We start from the raw sequence: 19,851 nt of genomic DNA on the forward strand, positions 1-19,851 counted from the left end.
TATAGAAATAAAATTTTAACAAAAATTTTCTATGGAAATAAAATTTTGACAAAGTTTTCGGTAGAAATAAAATTTTGACAAAATTTTTTATAGAAGTAAAATTTTAACAAAATTTTCTCTAAAAATAAAATTTTGGCAAAAATTTCTATAGAAATAAAATTTTGACAAAATTTTCGATAGAAATAACATTTTGCAATCAATTTAAACTTTGAATTTATTGTGTATAAAACACAAACAAGTACACAAAAAAATAAAATATGTATTTGTACATTTGTGAAGATTTATGAACTCTTCCATAAAATAGATGTACGTTTACATAATATTTTTCTTCCTCAATACTTTATATGCATTTGTTAATAATATTTCATAAAATTCATGAACCTTTTCATAGTATACCAAAAACACCGGGTTTTTCTCAGCGTGAGAGTGTTACTCTCATATGTATACAACAAAGGCCTGCACAAGCCTATTCGAAGAAATCGAATACTTCGATTAATGAATAGAACAGAAACTCTGTAAAGCAATTACAGTGTCAAGTATTGTCAGTTAAAAAATATGATGGATTTTTATACCCACCACCATAGAATGGTGACGGGGGTATAAGTTTGTCATTCCGTTTGTAACACATCGAAATATCGATTTCCGACTATATAAAGTATATATATTTTTGATCAGGGTGAAATTCTAAGACGATATAATGATGTCCATCTGTCCGTCTGTCTGTCTGGCTGTCTGTCTGGCTGTCTGTCTGTCTGTTGTAATCACGCTACAGTCTTCAATAATGAAGCAATCGTGCTGAAATTTTGCACAAACTCGTCTTGTGTCTGCAGGCAGGTCAAGTTCGAAGATGTGCTATATCGGTTCAGGTTTTGATATAGTCCCCATATAAACCGACCTCCCGATTTGGGGTCTTGGGCTTATAGAAATCGTAGTTTTTATCCAATTTGCCTGAAATTTGAAATCTGGAGGTATTCTATGACCATAAAGAGGTGTGCCAAAAATGGTGAAATCTTTAAATTTATCTTCGGGAAGTGTCCTCAAGTCCTCAAGTCCTCAAGCCCTCCTGAAATTTCAAAGGAAACGCTAATATTTGGTTCATGGTGGTGGGTATTTAAGATTCGGCCCGGCCGAACTTACTGTGTATATACTTGTTTTTTTAATTTTTGATTAAAAATTTATTGCAAACAATCAATTTTTAATCAAGCTAAAAGCACTAAATCATTTAAGAAAGTAATTGAATATAGTTACATTTGTAATTAATCAACAGCAATTAAATTTTTAATTGAATCACTTAAAAAATAATTGAAATTTGCTAATGAAATCAATTAATTATTAATCAAGTATTGTTCGTATGTCCAATTAAAACTATGATTGATACTATCATTTTCGTGATTGAATCAGAAAAACATTTTTTTGGGTGATTATGTATGCATAATTAGGGCGAAAAAAATCCAAATGGAAAAGTTACATTTAATGTATGATGTTTTCGTAAATATTATGAAAAATACATATTTTTATTATCGGAAAAACTTTATATTTCTATGCAGGTTATATCGCCAAAATTTATTGTTGAGTGGTATATAATTCATTTTTTCACATGTAGGTGGTGTTGAAACGGTTAAAAATGTTATTTGATTTCCTGAAAACAAAAATCTTGTTCTTTACTTGCCTTACTTCATAGACATTTGTCTTTAAAGGTGGGTATTAAGTTCGAGTTTAGCCGCTAAAATCGTCATGTTTTCACGATTACTTTTCCTTAATAATCCATTTTAAGGAATACAAACATTGTGAAAATTTGATTTGGACTATTCCCCATCAAGTTATAATAAAATTTGCAACAAATATGTATAATTTTATGCCTTTTTTGCTGATTTAATTTTCACTTTAGCGGCTAAAATCAAACTTATTACTCACCTTAAAGGAGTGATGCAAATTTCAAAATTTTGTGCCCTAAATTTAATGGAAAAAATCAAAGGTTATGAACTTTCTTTTTATTACATTTTATTTATTTTAGAAAAATGTGTGTCCTAAAATTTAGGTCGGATAATCATTGATATTAGGTTAATAATTTTCAAAAATTTAAACAAAATTATTCTATAGAATTACAATAAAATACTTTTATGGAAATATAAGTATAATTTTTGCACATTTAAAGCAACTTTTGTTTTAAAGGGTGATTCTTTTGAGGTTAGGATTTTCATGCATTAGTATTTGACAGATCACGTGGGATTTCAGACATGGTGTCAAAGAGAAAGATGCTCAGTATGCTTTGACATTTCATCGTGAATAGACGAACGATCTGCCACAACGTCGAATTTTCAGTGAATGGGCCCTAGAAAAGTTGGCAGAAAATCCGCTTTTTTATCGACAAATTTTGTTCAGCGATGAGGCTCATTTCTGGTTGAATGGCTACGTAAATAAGCAAAATTGCCGCATTTGGAGTGAAGAGCAACCAGAAGCCGTTCAAGAACTGCCCATGCATCCCGAAAAATGCACTGTTTGGTGTGGTTTGTACGCTGGTGGAATCATTGGACCGTATTTTTTCAAAGATGCTGTTGGACGCAACGTTACGGTGAATGGCGATCGCTATCGTTCGATGCTAACAAACTTTTTGTTGCCAAAAATGGAAGAACTGAACTTGGTTGACATGTGGTTTCAACAAGATGGCGCTACATGCCACACAGCTCGCGATTCTATGGCCATTTTGAGGGAAAACTTCGGAGAACAATTCATCTCAAGAAATGGACCGGTAAGTTGGCCACCAAGATCATGCGATTTGACGCCTTTAGACTATTTTTTGTGGGGCTACGTCAAGTCTAAAGTCTACAGAAATAAGCCAGCAACTATTCCAGCTTTGGAAGACAACACTTCCGAAGAAATTCGGGCTATTCCGGCCGAAATGCTCGAAAAAGTTGCCCAAAATTGGACTTTCCGAATGGACCACCTAAGACGCAGCCGCGGTCAACATTTAAATGAAATTATCTTCAAAAAGTAAATGTCATGGACCAATCTAACGTTTCAAATAAAGAACCGATGAGATTTTGCAAATTTTATGCGTTTTTTTTTTTTTTAAAAGTTATCAAGCTCTTAACAAATCACCCTTTATTAAAAATTAGCTTGTAATAGCTTTTTATCGAAATTATTATTCATTTTCTTTTCAGTGATGAGTAAGTATAATTGTTTTCCGTTTAGGAAAACAACGCGTTTTTCCGTAAATTCTATCTGCAACCACAAAATGGACCAATCAGCCAAATCAACATCGAATACATGCCAACATTGGGATGGATATACCTAAGTTACTAACCAGGAGGAGATGGATAACAAACACAAGTGACCAACGGTAAGTAATATCTTTTCTTAAATTAAATTTTTTTGATTATTAGATTGGAAAAACTATTTGTAATGTAGAACTCAAGTTTGTTGGACAAGTAATTCAAGAGGAAATTCAATTTTCGAAATAATGCAATTTCTTCACATACAATTTTCGCATATAACCAAGGGCAATATTTTATTAAATTTTTTTTTACTCCTGCTCAAAATTGCTTGTGCGAAAAATATTGGCTGGTAGAGAGTGGCTGCGACATTGAAATCTTTCATATTTCTTCTGAAATTATATTTTTTTCTCCCAAAAATTGAATTGGTCTAGCTAGCGTTGTGCAAAATATTTCATGTGTGCGTTACCTTTTTCATAATCATTCGCCTTGGATTGAAGTAAGAGATTAGTTTTTCGCTATTATGTGGAGAAATTCCAAATTTCATTACTCACTTGGTGTAATATCATCATCATATATACTTGTGTGGAGTTGTGGTAGTTTATTAGTTTCGTATAATACGAAGGTTCGGTGAGGAAGTTGTTGATTTATAGCACGGACGAAAAAGACTGTTTTTCATATGTTTGGGTATAAACATTATATGTTTGGAACTCAAATTTTTAAACACAATATTTTTGAGTGCAAACTTATAATATTCATAAACTAGCATAATATGTTTGGGACATATATATTAATATGTTAGAACATATTATGTTTGGGACATACAATGTTTGTAAATATAATATGCTTGGATGCAAACATATATTAATTTAGAAATAACCCATAAACATATATGTGTTTACAAAGAGAGACAAAATGTATGCTGGAAGTAAAATAATGAAAGTAACCAATTGGCGCATTACAAATATATATACACAAAGAAAATTTCATTAAATATAGGAAAAATACTATGTGTGAATATAAACATGAGTAAACATATATATGTTGTGATATAAGACTTCGCCAAAAATTGTATATGCTTAAGTAAAATATTAAAATGAGTATTCGGAGAGAAAATTCATTCGGAACCAAGATAAAATATATTTGAAAAAAAGAGCATGAGTTTTGTTTATCATTTTCGGATTACGGGCACAATTTTTTTGTTTCGTCAAAACAAATCGGAACGTAGGACGTGTAAATCAAAATATTCAAACAAAGGTAATTAAAGGGATCTTCATAAAAACTAACGAAAGGGCACTATACACTGAACAAAAAGCATGTCCGGTTCCAAAGATTGTGTCTCCACTTTAACAATTTTGATATTGATTCCGAACCAAAGAAGCGGAGAATACAAGTAAGGATGCTTTTAAGACACAATTCTCTTTTGTGTACTTTACTCTACGAAGCACATTTCAATTTTTCGCTTTTTTTCATATGCTATAAAATGTCCGTTAAAAACAAGACTTCCAGTAGAAATTATGCTATGTTTCAAGTAAAAAATGTCTTTAAAATAAAGTATTGAAAAACATATCCTATTTGTGAATGATTTTTGCCTTGTAGTCAAGATGCAAAAATGCAACAAATTTAAAGACAGTTTCATTAATTTTAAAGAATTTTTCTGAATTATTAAAGTCAAGTTGACCTTAGTCCAAAATTTGTTCTTTCATGTTATGATACCCATTTTTAAGTCAAATCACTTAATTATAACGACAACACGACTTCATTGCAAGTATCGACCTTTGAGGATCTATAAAAACAAAGATTAGTTCCTCTTTATTAATGAGTAGTCCAAGAGGAGTTGACGGATTTTTTTCGAAAATAAAAGTGGGCATTGAGTTCGAGTTTTGCCGCTAAAATTATTTCTCATTTTAGCGGCAAAACCAGAATACCATTACAACTTTTTCCGGTAAATTGTATTATAACATGGTGGGGAAAGATCCAAAGCAACAACTGAATAAGTTTATTTTCTTTAAAAGAAATTATTAAAGAAAATTAAAAGGGTAAACATGGCCATTTTAACGTGATAATGCCAATTTATACCGGCCTTAAGAATTAAATTAAGTACAAAATTATTCGTTAATAAAAATTCATATAGCAAACAATTGTTCACACTAAAATAAATTTGTGTGCTGTTTTAAAATTACTGTTTAGAATTTAAATATAATGTGCTTTTGAATGGTCATCATTAACCTTAGGATTCGATGGAAAAATATTTATATATACTCGACTTCACGTTCTTCTTTTGTAAGAGTTTTTGAATTTCTTCGAAAATTTTAAACTTGTATACAAAAACCTTTATTCGTTACACAATTTTTATTGTTGCAATAAAAAAATAATATTTGATTTGAACTCAGTCCATTTCGTTTATATCAAGCACTTTTCTTTTCTGACTTTAAGTCTTTTATAAAACACACTTTACAATTTCGTAGTAAAAATTTAATATAATAGTATGTAATGCTGAACACCTTTTCGGGAACTTCCGAACGTATCTGGAATATATGTTAAAAAATATATTTAAAAAAAAAAAATGGTGTTGGTCGAAGCAGGTATCGAACCCAGGTCCCCTGTCACGCAAGGCGGACGACCAACCACTGCTCCACGCTGCCAACAAATGTATGTTTAACAATGTTATGTTGTTAAACAATGTTATGTTTGCATCGGCTCGTGGGCGCCACAAGCTATGCTATATAAATATAACTTATAACGATAATTATCTCTTGATGACCATAACAGCTACGTAGGCCAGTGGTTAGTGTGCTGGCTTACAAACTGTGTGGTCCGCTGTTCGAATCCCCGTCCGGCAAAAGGTAAAATTAAAAAAAAAAATTATAAAATATAATAATTTCTTCTAAAATGTTTGTATTACAGAAAAAGTGAGAAAAATGTGAGGAAATATACAATTAGGCAGAAAAAAAATTTGAGCACAATCTTCTTTGGGAGAAAATTTTTCTAAGCATATAATATTTTTGGGTTCAAAATGTTTCCAAACATATTATATGTTCACATAAGAACATATAGTTTTTTGGAAGACAACATTATTGAATTTGGATGGAAAAATACAAAATGTTTGGAACTTAGACTACCCAAACATATTATATTGTTTAGACCAATATGCTTTCAAACATATTATATATTGGAAGAAATCAAAAATATAAATGTTTGGGCAATACCCAAAAATTTATATGCTTGAAGCAAAATATGTTTGAGGGTGAGTAAGGTTATGTAGAATGTGCATCTGTTGATAAGGACCCATTGGGAGTATCAGCAAGTCCACTTGGATATCACACGCAGTGAATTCCTTCCGTTCAAAGGGCTCTATGCATAGAAAAAAATATCACCAAAAAATATCCAATTAAAAAATTGATTGAAATTGAAAACATTTTCATTGTGAAAAGGGCACAGTGGGCCCCGTTGTAAAAACTTGTTAAAAAAGTACGCGGCTTAGTTTTTGCATAGCAAGCCAAATAGTAAAAATTCAAATTCGAATTTGAATTTGAAAAAGTAAATTCGTATTTAAAGTGATGGTTTGTGCTTCGGCTAAGTTTTTGTGTTTCGGCTAATATGTGTGGTATGTCTGTCTGCCCTCCCGTATTAGCCATAGAAGATTTCGAATTTAAAAAATCATGAACGAGTTAAGAATAAGAACCCTATCCAAAGAACTATATAATAAGTACAACAATATCTGCAAGTAAAGTTTCAGTTTATATGTTATGATCTTGCACTGAGTTTTGTTCTCTTTCTGGTTTGTTAATTGCAGTAGTTTTTAACACAAATCAAACACCCCTCAGGAGAACAATATTTTCCCTAGAACGCCATAAAGTTCAAGCCTTAACATTTTGAAAGTATACTTCAAACTTTGCTATTGTTGTATTTATTTTTGATTTTGAATTCCACTAACAGTATATAACTAAAATCAAGCCACAAAAATATGAATCTGTACATTTTATGAATTTATAGACTTTTCCATAAAATATATGCATTTTACCATAAAATTGTTGTTTTCATAAATACTTTTTATAAAATGATAAATTGTTTAATATTTGTTTTACTGACTTTTTCATAAAATGCATGATACTGTACGTAATATAGACCTAAACACAGTTAGAGGTCTATATTGCGCGGAACGGTGCAATATGAATGCCAAGCCATCGCCTCCACTTCTTTTGCCATCTTTACGTGGCACATTGTATCCATCACAGTCGCGCAAGATACAGATGGCTTTCAGTTTCGTCTCTTGGCTCCTCGGGATGCACCAACGGTTGCCACTCGATCCATAAATAACCTACCAAAATTTAAAGAACATTTTACCAAAAAACTACGAAACAACAAAAAAATGTGTTTTGCAAAATTTTATTTCTATAGAAATTTTTCTCAAATCTTTAATTCTATAAAATCTTTTGTCAAAATTTTATTTCTATAGAAAATTTTGTCAACATTTTATTTTTATAGAAAATTTTGTCAAAATTTTATTTCTATAGAAAATTTGGTCAAAGTTTTATTTCTAAAGAAAATTTTGTCAAAATTCTATTTCTATAGAAGATTTTGTCAAAATTTTATTTCTATAGAAAATTTTATAAATTTTTTTTTATACCCTCCACCATAGGATGGGGGTATATTAACTTTGTCATTCCGTTTGTAACACATCGAAATATTGCTCTAAGACCCCATAAAGTATGTATATTCTGGGTCGTGGTGAAATTCTGACTCGATCTGAGCATGTCCATCCGTCCGTCCGTCTGTTGAAATCACGCTAACTTCCGAACGAAACAAGCTATTGACTTGAAACTTGGCACAAGTAGTTGTTATTGATGTAGGTATTGCAAATGGGCCATATGGTATTGCAAATGGGCCATATCGGTCCACTTTTACGTATAGCCCCCATATAAACGGACCCCCAAAGAGACCCTCTAAGAGAAGCAAATTTCATCCGATCCGGCTGAAATTTGGTACATGATGTTGGTATATGGTCTCTAACAACCATGCAAAAATTGGTCCGCATCGGTCCATAATTATATAGCCCCCATATAAACCGATCCCCCGATTTTGCTTTCGGAGCCTCTAAGAGAAGAAAGTTTCGTCCGATCCGGCTGAAATTTGGTACATGGTGTTAGTGTATGGTCTCTAACAACTATGCAAAAATTGGTCCACATCGGTCAATAATTATATATAGCCCCCATATAACCCGATCCCCCGATTTGGCTTGCGGAGCCTCTAAGAGAAGCAAATTTCATCCGATCCGGCTGAAATTTGGTACATGGTGTTAGTGTATGGTCTCTAACAACTATGCAAAAATTGGTCCACATCGGTCAATAATTATATATAGCCCCCATATAAACCGATCCCCCGATTTGGCTTGCGGAGCCTCTAAGAGAAGCAAATTTCATCCGATCTGGCTGAAATTTGGTACATGGTGTAAGTATATGGTCTCTAATGGCCATGCAAAAATTTCTTGAAATTGGTCCATAATTATATATAGCCCCCATATAAACCGATCCCCAGATTTGACCTCCGGAGCCCCTTGGAAGAGCAAAATTCATCCGATTCGATTGAAATTTGGTATGTGATGTTAGTATATGGTATCCAACAACCATGCAGGAATTGGTTCATATCAGTCCATAATTAAATATAGCACCCATATAAACCGATCCCCAGATTTGTCCTCCGGTGCCTTTTGGAGAAGCAAAATTCATCCGATCTGGTTGAAATTTTGTACGTGATGGTAGTATATGATATTTAACAACCATGCCAAAAGTGGTCCATATCAGTCCATAATCATATATAGCACCCATATAAACTGATCACGAGATTAGGTTTTGGAGCCTCTTGGAGGAGCAAATTTCATCCGAGTCAGTTGAAATTTGGTACATTGTGCTAGTATATGGCCGTTAACAACCATGCCTAACTAGGTCCATATCAGTCTATAGTTATATATAGCCCTCAGATAAATCGATCCCCAATCACACAAAAATTGGTCCATATCAATAATTGTATATAGCCCCCATATAAGCGACCCCCATATTTCAATTCTGGCTCCCTATGTACCGTGCAAAAGTCCATATCGATTCGTAATTATTTGTAGACTTACATACCTCTTTGTCTAATATATACCACAATTTAGAAAACGATTTAAGTTACCACAACCCAATAATTCGATTGTGGATGACAGTCTTTCGTAGAAGTTTCTACGCAATCCATGGTGGAGGGTACATAAGATTTTGCCTGGCCGAACATACGGCCGTTTATACTTGTTTTTATAGAAGATTTTGTCAAAATTTTATTTCTATAGAAAATTTTGTCAAAATTGTATTTCTATAGAAAATTTTGTCAAAATTGTATTTCTATAGAAAATTTTGTCAAAATTGTATTTCTATAGAAAATTTTGTCAAAGTTTTATTTCTGAAGAAAATTTTGTCAAAATTTTATTTCTTTAGAAAATTTTGTCAAAATTTTATTTCTATAGAAAATTTTGTCAAAATTGTATTTCTATAGAAAATTTTGTCAAAATTGTATTTCCATAGAAAATTTTGTCAAAGTTTTATTTCTAAAGAAAATTTTGTCAAATTTTTATTTCTAAAGAAAATTTTGTCAAAATTCTATTTCTAAAGAAAATATTGTCGAAATTTTATTTCTATAGAAAATTTTGTCAATATTTTATTTCTAAAGAAAATTTTGTCAAAATTTTATTTATAAATAAAATTTTGTCAAAATTTTATTTCTATAGAAAAGTTTGCAAAATTTTATTTTTATAGAAAATTTTGTCAAAATTTTATTTCTATAGAAAATGTTGTCAAAATTTTATTTCTTTAGAAAATTTTGTCATAATTTTATTTCTATTTTGTTTCTATAGAAAATTTGTGAAGTTGAAAGTAATTCTACCAATCTACCAAACAGTAAAAAATATACCATTTTTTGGTAGAATTCTACAAAATGTGGCAACCGTGGATGCACCTGCTAAAACACAAAAAAGACGAACGAAACAACACGTTTGCTGATGTGGCAGCCGAAGCCCGATGAACTGGACCCATGGTGTCACTCTGGTGCCGTGGGATTGATCTCAAATATTTCAATTGTTCTGGCTGGTATGAAAATAACTATTTTGTCGTAGAATCCATTTTTCCAAAATATCGGTAGCATTATTTCATACGATTCCATAAGTAGTTAATTGGGATAGCAAAACGAAAAATTTATTTCCCCTCTACAGCCGTCCAATATTCGGTTTGTCCTTGTTCATATTCTTCCGGGACGTTCATGGAACACCCAGGACCAATATGAATAGAAGCAAAAGTCGTAGCGGGAAAGGGACATGCTTTCAATCCAAATTTTGACCGAGCCAAAAAGTTTTTCAGCGGTGAATTATCCCTTCAATAATGGTAGTTACGTTTCTGAGATTTTCTAGGTGGTTCCACCGTAAATTAATACATCGTCATTGAGTCAAACATAGGCTCTAGTATAATTCGGATGTGTTTATTACTGCAATAAAAATGAAGTTAGGAGTTGTGTTAGGTTCAAAGTCAGATAGCTTTCGTGTCCTTGTTAAAAAATAAAAGAAATTGCCTTAAAAGTCAGAATTTTACCCAATATTTTTACTGTGTAATGCCTGCTCCCATTACTGTCTCATTTGATGCTTTCGCAGTTAAATTTTTCTTGAAAAATGATGTAAATGATGTTGGTATTATGCCATTGCTGTCTATTTCTCCGTCCATTTATCCTTCATTTCGATTTGGTAGCTCCTGCTGGCATTTGTTTTAGCGAGAAGGGGCGATGGGTAAATGTCAATGTTTTTATTTCATCGTTACACTCATAACAATCCAAACAAGAATCATTTGCTCGTATTGTTCGCAATAATGTGGTGATGGTGATGGCGATGATGATGACGGCGATGAGGAGAATATTTTGCCTTTTGGCAGTATATCCCTCATTGATTTAGTGCTTTGCGGTTGGCAATCATTATTATCATTTTCATTTCATTTCAGCTTCCCTTCTTTCTGTTTTCTCTTTAATCGAATTGTACTACGATGATGGTGATGATGATGAGCCCCTAAGTCATAATTACAAATGGTTGTATCAACTTTTTCGGGCTTAATACGAAAATTATGATTATTTGCCAATATTTCATGTACTTCATATGCGCGAAAATTGACATTTGCGTATATCAACCCAAACCTCTTCATTCAATTAGAAGATTCTGTGTTTTGTATTTCTCTATATTGAAATATGGAACTTGTGGTTGGTTGCCTTAAGACAGGAGTGAGTGATGATGTTCATATTCAAATTTTAATTTTATTTCATTCAATAACATTTGCTTTGATTACACTAGGCAACATATTGATTTTCCAATAAAAAAAATTAAGTCCGAAGAATTTCAAAGGGGCTAAAATTTGTATACCATTTGTATAGACAGCTACATGATACAATGAAAGACGCGAGGGACGCTCTAAACGTTCAAAAGTTCCATTTTTTTATATAAACCAGATCTGTATTCCCATTTGGATGCTTCTGGCAAACATTTTCTGGTGAACAGTGTAATCCCATGAACAAATATGGTTATTAGTAAGACTTTGTTTACTTTCAATTCCTTCCAATTTCCAAGTCAGAAAGTTAATTTAAAACAATCCAAAGAAAATGTTAAGTCTTTATTCAATTCATAGGAAAGGACATTTGGTGCCTAGGATAACAATTGCCGCAATTACTTAATTTCAAGAATTGCCTTCCATAAAAATGTCACAGCTGAAAGATATGCAAATCAAGAAATTATCCTAAAAGGACATTTTCATAGAATACAAAAAGATCTGCTGATGTTTTCGTAGAAGAACCTGGTTAATTGTAAACAAGGGAGATTTAAAAAAAGAATGTTTCTACATGGGAGCAAATTCGCAAAGTTTTATTTGAAATCCTTTCATATTTTCAGAAAATTTAATTGAATTAAATTAAAAGGTATTTGATTTATTTAAAGAATATTTCAAATTAATTATCATTTTTTTTTTCGGAAACAACACAACAAGTTCTATAGTTACCAGAGGCGAGCAAAACAAAGGCTTAAGATTAATATAAAAGATTTTCATAAAAAATTTGCATTGTTTTGCATGTATTGCCAATTCATCCCTTTTTGGGATGATTTTCGCCCAAATATTTTGTAATCATTGTAGTATTTTTCAGTGTTAAAAAAAAATAGCATAATGAACTAGATTAGGTGGAATCTATCTTGGTATTAATTCGAGGATTTATTTGTTTATTCAACAACGTAATATAAAATCCGAAACAGACCAAATAAAACTATATTACATCTCCTAATACTGAAAAAAAACTATTGCATATGGCTAGAGAAAAATATAAAATTAGTCACTCTACTTAGAATATACTACTGAATTTTGCAAAGTTTAACGCACATGAGGAGAAAACTTAAATGTAATAAAAATATATTTCACAAATTGAGATAAAAAAAATACGTGGACATCATAATATAGTAAGTATACATAAGTGACTAAGGCCCAAGCCATTTTTGACAACAGAATAAATAGAAATGAAATTTTCTATAGTAATAACATTTTGACAACATTTTTTATAGAAACAAAATTTTGAAAAATTTTTCTAGAAAAATAAAATTTTCTATAGAAATGAAATTTTGACAAAATTTTTAATAGAAATAAAATTTTGACAATATTTTATTTAGAAATAAATTAGAAATAAAATGTTTACAAAATTTTCTATAGAAATAAAATTTTCACAAAAATTTTCTATAGAAATAAAATATGGACCAAATATAGAAATAGCATTTTCACAAAAATTTTCTATAGAAATAAAATTTCCACAAAATTTTCTATAGAATTAAATTTTCACAAAATTTTCTATAGAAATAAAATTTGGACAAAATTTTCTATAGAAATAAAATTTTGACAAAATTTTCTATAGAAATAAAAGTTTGACAAAACTTTCTATAGAAATACAATTTTTTTGTTTTGTTATTGTTGGTTTTGTTCTTTAAGCATTGTTGTTGTTTTTATTGCAGCTTAAAACCATACATTGACTAAACTACAAGTGTAGCTTAACCAACAGAGGAAAAGAATATTTGTCAAATTTATTTGGGCAAAGCCCTATAGACTGCAAGATGGTTGGATGGACGCACGTTTCGGAATTACCACATTCCTCATCAGCATCCTCTACTTGCAAAACTATCAACCAATTATCAGAATAAATTCAGGCAGTTCATTAAACCCAACAATGAACCACACTTGAACCTCCCGAAAAAAGGTTTTGTATGATAGCCTGCTTATGCCGAAATAAATTCAAAACAAACATATCTCTCTTCCTATGCCACTGTCAAATCATCGATTTGAATTCAGTTTGACAATAATTTCTATAGAAATAAAATTTTGACAAAATTTTTTATAGAAACATTTTCACAAAAATTTTCTATAGAAATAAAATTTGGACAAAAATGTTCTATAGAAATAAAATTTTCACAAAAATTTTCTATAGAAATACAATTTTCACAAAACTTTCTATAGAAATAAGACATTGACCAAATTTCTTATTGGAATAAAATTTTGACAATATTTTCTATAGAAATAAAATTTTGACTAAATTTTCTATAGAAATAAAATTTTCACAAAAAAAAATTCTATAGAAATACAATTTTCTATAGAAATAAAATTTTCACAAAATTTTCTATAGAAATAAAATTTGAACAAAATTTTCTATAGAAATAAAATTTTGATAAAAATTTCTATAGAAAAAATTTTGACAAAATTTTCTATAGAAATAAAATTTTTACAAAAAATTTCTATACAGATAAAATTTAGACAAAATTTTCTGTAGAAATAAAAGTTTGACAAAACTTTCTATAGACATAAAATTTGGACAAACATGTTCTATAGAAATAAAATTTTCACAAAAATTTTCTATAGAAATACAATTTTCACAAAATTTTCTATAGCAAAAAAAAAAAAACATTGACAAAATTTTTTGTAGAAATAAAATTTTGACAAAATTTTCTATAGAAATAAAATTTTGACAAAATTTTTTATAGAAATAAAATTTTGACAAAAATGTTCTATAGAAATAAAATTTTCACAAAAAGTTTCTATAGAAATACAATTTTCACAAAACTTTCTATAGAAATAAGGCATTGACCAAATTTTTTATTGGAATAAAATTTTGACAATATTTTCTATAGAAATAAAATTTTGACAAAATTTTCTATAGAAATAAAATTTAAAAAAAAAATTCTATAGAAATACAATTTTCTATAGAAATAAAATTTTCACAAAATTTTCTATAGAAATAAAATTTTGACAAAATTTTCTATAGAAATAAAATTTTCACAAGAAAAATTCTATAGAAATACAATTTTCTATAGAAATAAAATTTTTACAAAAATTTTCTATACAGATAAAATTTAAACAAAATTTTCTGTAGAAATAAAAGTTTGACAAAACTTTCTATAGAAATAAAATTTGGACAAAAATGTTCTATAGAAATAAAATTTTCACTAAAATTTTCTATAGAAATACAATTTTCACAAAATTTTCTATAGAAATAAAACATAGACAAAATTTTTTATAGAAATAAATTTTTGACAATATTTTCTATAGAAATAAAATTTTGACAATATATTCTAAAGAAATAAAATTTGGACAAAATTTTCTATAGAAATAAAAGTTTGACAAAACTTTCTATAGAAATAAAATTTGGACAAAAATGCTCTATAGAAATAAAATTTTCACAAAAATTTTCTATAGAAATACAAGTTTTACAAAATTTTCTATAGAAATAAGACATTGACAACATTTTGTATAGAAATAAAATTTTGACAATACACCCAGAAAAAAGTGACCGCTTCTTAAAGTTAAAATGAACTCATTGTGAAGAAAGTTGAACTTCGTATAGCGCCAAAGACATTTTTATTTGTTTGAACGATGTGATTTTCGTAGAAATTAGGAATAATGCATTCCATATATTAGTTAACATTTTCCTATATTTATATACCACTATACTACAGAATGAAAAAATTTAACTAATTTGAATTCATATATGGAATGATTTTATTGAAATTTTTTCATTCATTTCTACAAATCTTACACATTTGTGATAAAACTTTTACTTCATAATTAGAACTGCTTACCTTCGTTTTTAAATACAATTTTATTTATTTATATAAGCAATTTTATCTTCAATAAAAGACATGTTTTATTAATATATTGAATATATTTATTAAGAATCAACAGCATCGAATCTCTTTGAAATATTAGTTTATTATTCCACTATTTCCAATTTCCGTGTGATATTATCAACTGTAAAACGCACTTTTTCTTCTTCTTGTACTTTTCACTTTTAATAAGTTGCTGCCTAACGATTTTGTCCTCCTTTTACAATTTCAATACCTACAAATATAAAAAATCATAAAACATTTTTGTTGCAAAAGGTTAGCGTCACTGAATATTACCTGATAATTGAAGATTCCAAAATGAAGACAAATGAAAGGGTTGTTATTCTGCTGGTGTTTTCTTTCTTTATACACTATCACGAATATTGATAGATTTATTTAAAAAAACGAAAAATTTTCTCACTAATTTAAAATAACAAATATTTTATTTGTTATTTATTATATTATTTTACCATATTATTTTTTAACAATCTCTCCGTATACCAAAACAACGCGATTCCAACTAAAAAAACAACCGACGCGCAAATATATCGATTACACCCACGCGCAAACACATGGATTACGATGACAGGTATCGATTACAGGTAGACAATAGAAATTTAGGAAAATTTCCTATATTCTAACAAGTGTGTTTCCTTAAGTTTTGAAAGGATTGCATACTTCTTAGTACGAATGAACTAAAATATTTTTCTATGCCAAGTGTTGTTCGTATGTATGAAAAACTTTCTATTATAAAGGAAGTCGCAATTATCATTTTATACGAAATTTTACTAATTTTGAGGAAACTTGGTTTTAGTTCGGTTTTTGTTTATTTTTACGAATGCTTTGTTATCGGTGAATAAAATTTTCTTTCTCAGTAGTAAATTCTTATACCCAGCGAAGAAAATAGTATGAGTAAAATTCCATGCCTTATTCTAGTTAATGAACTATTCCTAACTGCTTACAGTTTAGGATTTTTTTACTGAAATGAGTAAATTTTATTATTTTTCACAAAAATTTACCTTAATGGAAATAAAATGGATAAACTATATTTATGAAAAATTTTTCCTTTAGTTTCGAAGGCACTTTTTTCTGGGTGTATTTTCTATAGAAATAAAATTTTGACAAAATTTTCTATAGAAATAAAATTTTCACAAAAAATTTCTATAGAAATACAATTTTCACAAAATTTTCTATGGAAATAAAATTTGGACAAAAATGTTCTATAGAAATAAATTTTTCACGAACATTTCTATAGAAATCAAATTTTGAAAAAAATTGCTATAAAAATAAAATTTTGACAAAATTTTCTATAGAAATAAAATTTGGTCAAAAATGTTCTATAGAAATAAAATTTTCACAAAAATTTTCTATAGAATAAAATTTTCACAAATTTTCTGTAGAAATAAAAGTTTGACAAAACTTTCTATAGAAATAACATTTGGACAAACATTTTCTATAGAAATACAATTTTCACAAAACTTTATTAGAAATAAAATTTGGACTACATTTTCTATAGAAATAAAATGTTGACAAAATTTTCTAAAATAAAAAAATTTTGACAAAATTTTCTATAGAAATAAAATTTTGAAAGAAATTGCCATAAAAATAAAATTTGGAAAAAAATCCATAGAAATAAAATTTTGATAAGGAATTCCATAGAAATAAAATTTTGACAAAATTTTCTATAGAAATAAAATTTTTACAAAAATTTTCTATGCAGATAAAATTTAGACAAAATTTGCTGTAGAAATAAAAGTTTGACAAAACTTTCTATAGAAATAAAATTTTCACTAAAATTTTCTATAGAAATATAATTTTCACAAAATTTTCTATAGAAATAAAACATAGACAAAATTTTTTATAGAAATAAAATTTTGACAATATTTTCTATAGAAATAAAATTTTGCTAAAATTTTCTATAGAAATAAAATTTTGAAAAAATTTTCTATAGAAATAAAATGTTGGCAAAAATTCTATAGAAATAAAATGTTGACAAAATTTGTTATAGCAATAAAATTTGGACAAAATTTTCTATAGAAATAAAATTTGAAAAAAATTGCTATAAATATAAAATTTTGACAAAATTTTCTATAGAAATAAAATTTGGTCAAAAATGTTCTATAGAAATAAAATTTTCACAAAAATTTTCTATAGAAATACAATTTTCACAAAATTTTCTGTAGAAATAAAAGTTTGACAAAACTTTCTATAGAAATAACATTTGGACAAAAATTTTCTATAGAAATACAATTTTCACAAAACTTTCTATAGAAATAAAATTTGGACAACATTTTCTATAAAAATAACATTTTGATCTTTCATATCACACAATATTGAATGTATTCTGGTCACACGAATGCCTAAGGTTGTCCCAATATTAGTTGGCGCACAGTATCAATGGTTTCTGGAACAACAATTGAAATCACGAAATTAGTCTTTTGAAGTCATTTCTGCAACTTTAGTGGAAAAATTGTCACTTTTTTCAAGCGGTGATACTTTTGTGCCACTTTTATTTCTTGTGACGCTAAATGTGATACTTTTCCCATTTTTGTGCCACTTTTTCGTCATACTGTGCCACGTTTTAATAACTTTTATTTATTTTCTATTTATTTCATACATTCACACAAAAATTTTTATTCTGATTCAATCAGGAAATAAATTGATCCAATTAATTTTTTAATTTAAATGTCTTCAATCACAGAAATTGAAAGTTAATTTAAAAATTAATTGATCCAATTAACAAATTAATTGATAATATTAATTTTTGCGATTGATTTTTGTTTCAGTTAAAAAACTTGTTGAATCAATTTAATTTTTTATTGAATACTTTTTTAAAACTCATTTCAGACTTTAATTTGTGTCATAATGTTCTCAGTGGACAAGAATTAGGCCTAAAAGTATGCAAACGAAATGTTCTATCTTAGATAAGCCGAGTTAATAAATTTTAAGGATGGTTTTAAATGAAATGTAGATAAAATTATTGCTAGATTAGTGCGGATCCAAATTAGGCAATTTCTTGCAATATTCTATAAGAACTTTTGATATAAATTCGTTTAATTGTTACTTTTTCTTTGTCACTTATTAAAATGAGTGTGTCACCTTTTATTGCGAATGCCACTTTTTGTGCCACTTTTCAGAAATTCTCAACGGTAACGCTGCTTGTAGTGAACTACGACTTCGGTTGAATTCCCCATACCATCGATAAACTCTGGTCCTTGACGGAGCTTCATCGCCAAAAATTTAATTAAGTTCATCGATGCACTGTTGATGAGTTAATTCACATCGAAAGTTGTAAAAAATAATCGCACGTAAATGTTGACGATTTAATTCCATTTTTTAACCAAAATTAATCATATAAGTTGCTGTAAACAACACATATTGTCCTCGTATATCAAAATGTTCCGAGTCCTTATAACCATAAAAAATTTGAAGCTTTACGGTAAAGCTGTTAGTTGGCAGATTGCAAATCCCGTCAAATAAAAGGCAACCCTCGTAGTATTCAGTGAGAAATATGAGCAAGGGGTATAAGGTTGGGTGTGATGTATTGATCCAATAAATCTTGGCATAAATATATACTCAGCGAGTCCAGCTCCATTGAAATCCTTGAACTGTTACAAATCTCACATCAAGATGGCTGAGAAGCTCATTATTGGTTGTCACAGGAGATTTTCAGATCATTTAAATTTTCTCACAAAACTTGTTTCTGGTTTCGCAAAAATTCTTTTAATACAAAATAAGGACTAAACTTCAATATTTCTCCCTTTTTTTATAAACTTCATTATTATCCCCTTCAATATATCTTCTCTATTGACTTTGAACTTTAAAATTATATTTTGAAGCAAACAATAAAAAAATATTTCCGTGCCTCCCTACTAACTAAACACAATTACTTCGCTTTCCAATTCCGCTTTTGGATTGAAGCATTATACGCGTGTACTCTTTGCTGGCGCTGTTACACATCTTAAGTCATCTCAACCATGTAAGCGTGCCCGGAACGTGAATGTTTACTCTAGAATTTTAATGGTAAATCCAATAAAACAAAAACACTAAAGGAGAAGGAAAAGCAAAATATTCGCAAACGTATGTACCTCATCTTTCCCCACGAAACCAACATATTTAAAATTCTTTCCAAAGAAAAAAAAGTCAACTTGTGAATATCCCTCCACAAACATCATGCCCGTGTAAATAATAATAATCTCCTACAACAGAGTGCCATAAAGTTTTGTGTGTGGAAAGTTCAAGTAACCAGAGAAGAAAAGTTAGTTCAACTGAAGCAATACTAAACATGTAGCCGTTGTACATGTTATGAATAGGTGAGTGGATCATGTGGGTAAAAGAATTATTGTTGTAAAGATAAACTACATGCCTATAAGTAAAGGGTGATTTTTTAGTTATTATCTTTGTGGCAACATTCCCTGTAGGAAGCCTGGGGTCTATTGTCTCAAAGTCAACACT

The 19,851-nt window shown here is 29.1% G+C and overlaps 1 protein-coding gene across 2 annotated transcripts in view; it reads left to right on the top strand.

Annotated features, from left to right (window-relative positions):
• Positions 1–19,851, top strand: part of LOC142228747 (uncharacterized) — a 650,828-nt gene that overhangs the window by 53,372 nt on the left and 577,605 nt on the right. Inside the window, exon 3 of one of the 2 annotated variants that reach the window (XM_075299257.1) lies at positions 3,162–3,340. In XM_075299257.1, the coding sequence (XP_075155372.1) occupies positions 3,162–3,171 (10 nt within the window). In that variant the 3' untranslated portion in view covers positions 3,172–3,340. Of the gene's footprint in view, positions 1–3,161; positions 3,341–19,851 lie in introns of those variants that run through there. The other variant, XM_075299256.1, reaches the window with a different exon arrangement.

Source organism: Haematobia irritans, chromosome 3 (assembly GCF_050003625.1).
Source record: "Haematobia irritans isolate KBUSLIRL chromosome 3, ASM5000362v1, whole genome shotgun sequence".
Classification (NCBI taxonomy): domain Eukaryota; kingdom Metazoa; phylum Arthropoda; class Insecta; order Diptera; family Muscidae; genus Haematobia; species Haematobia irritans.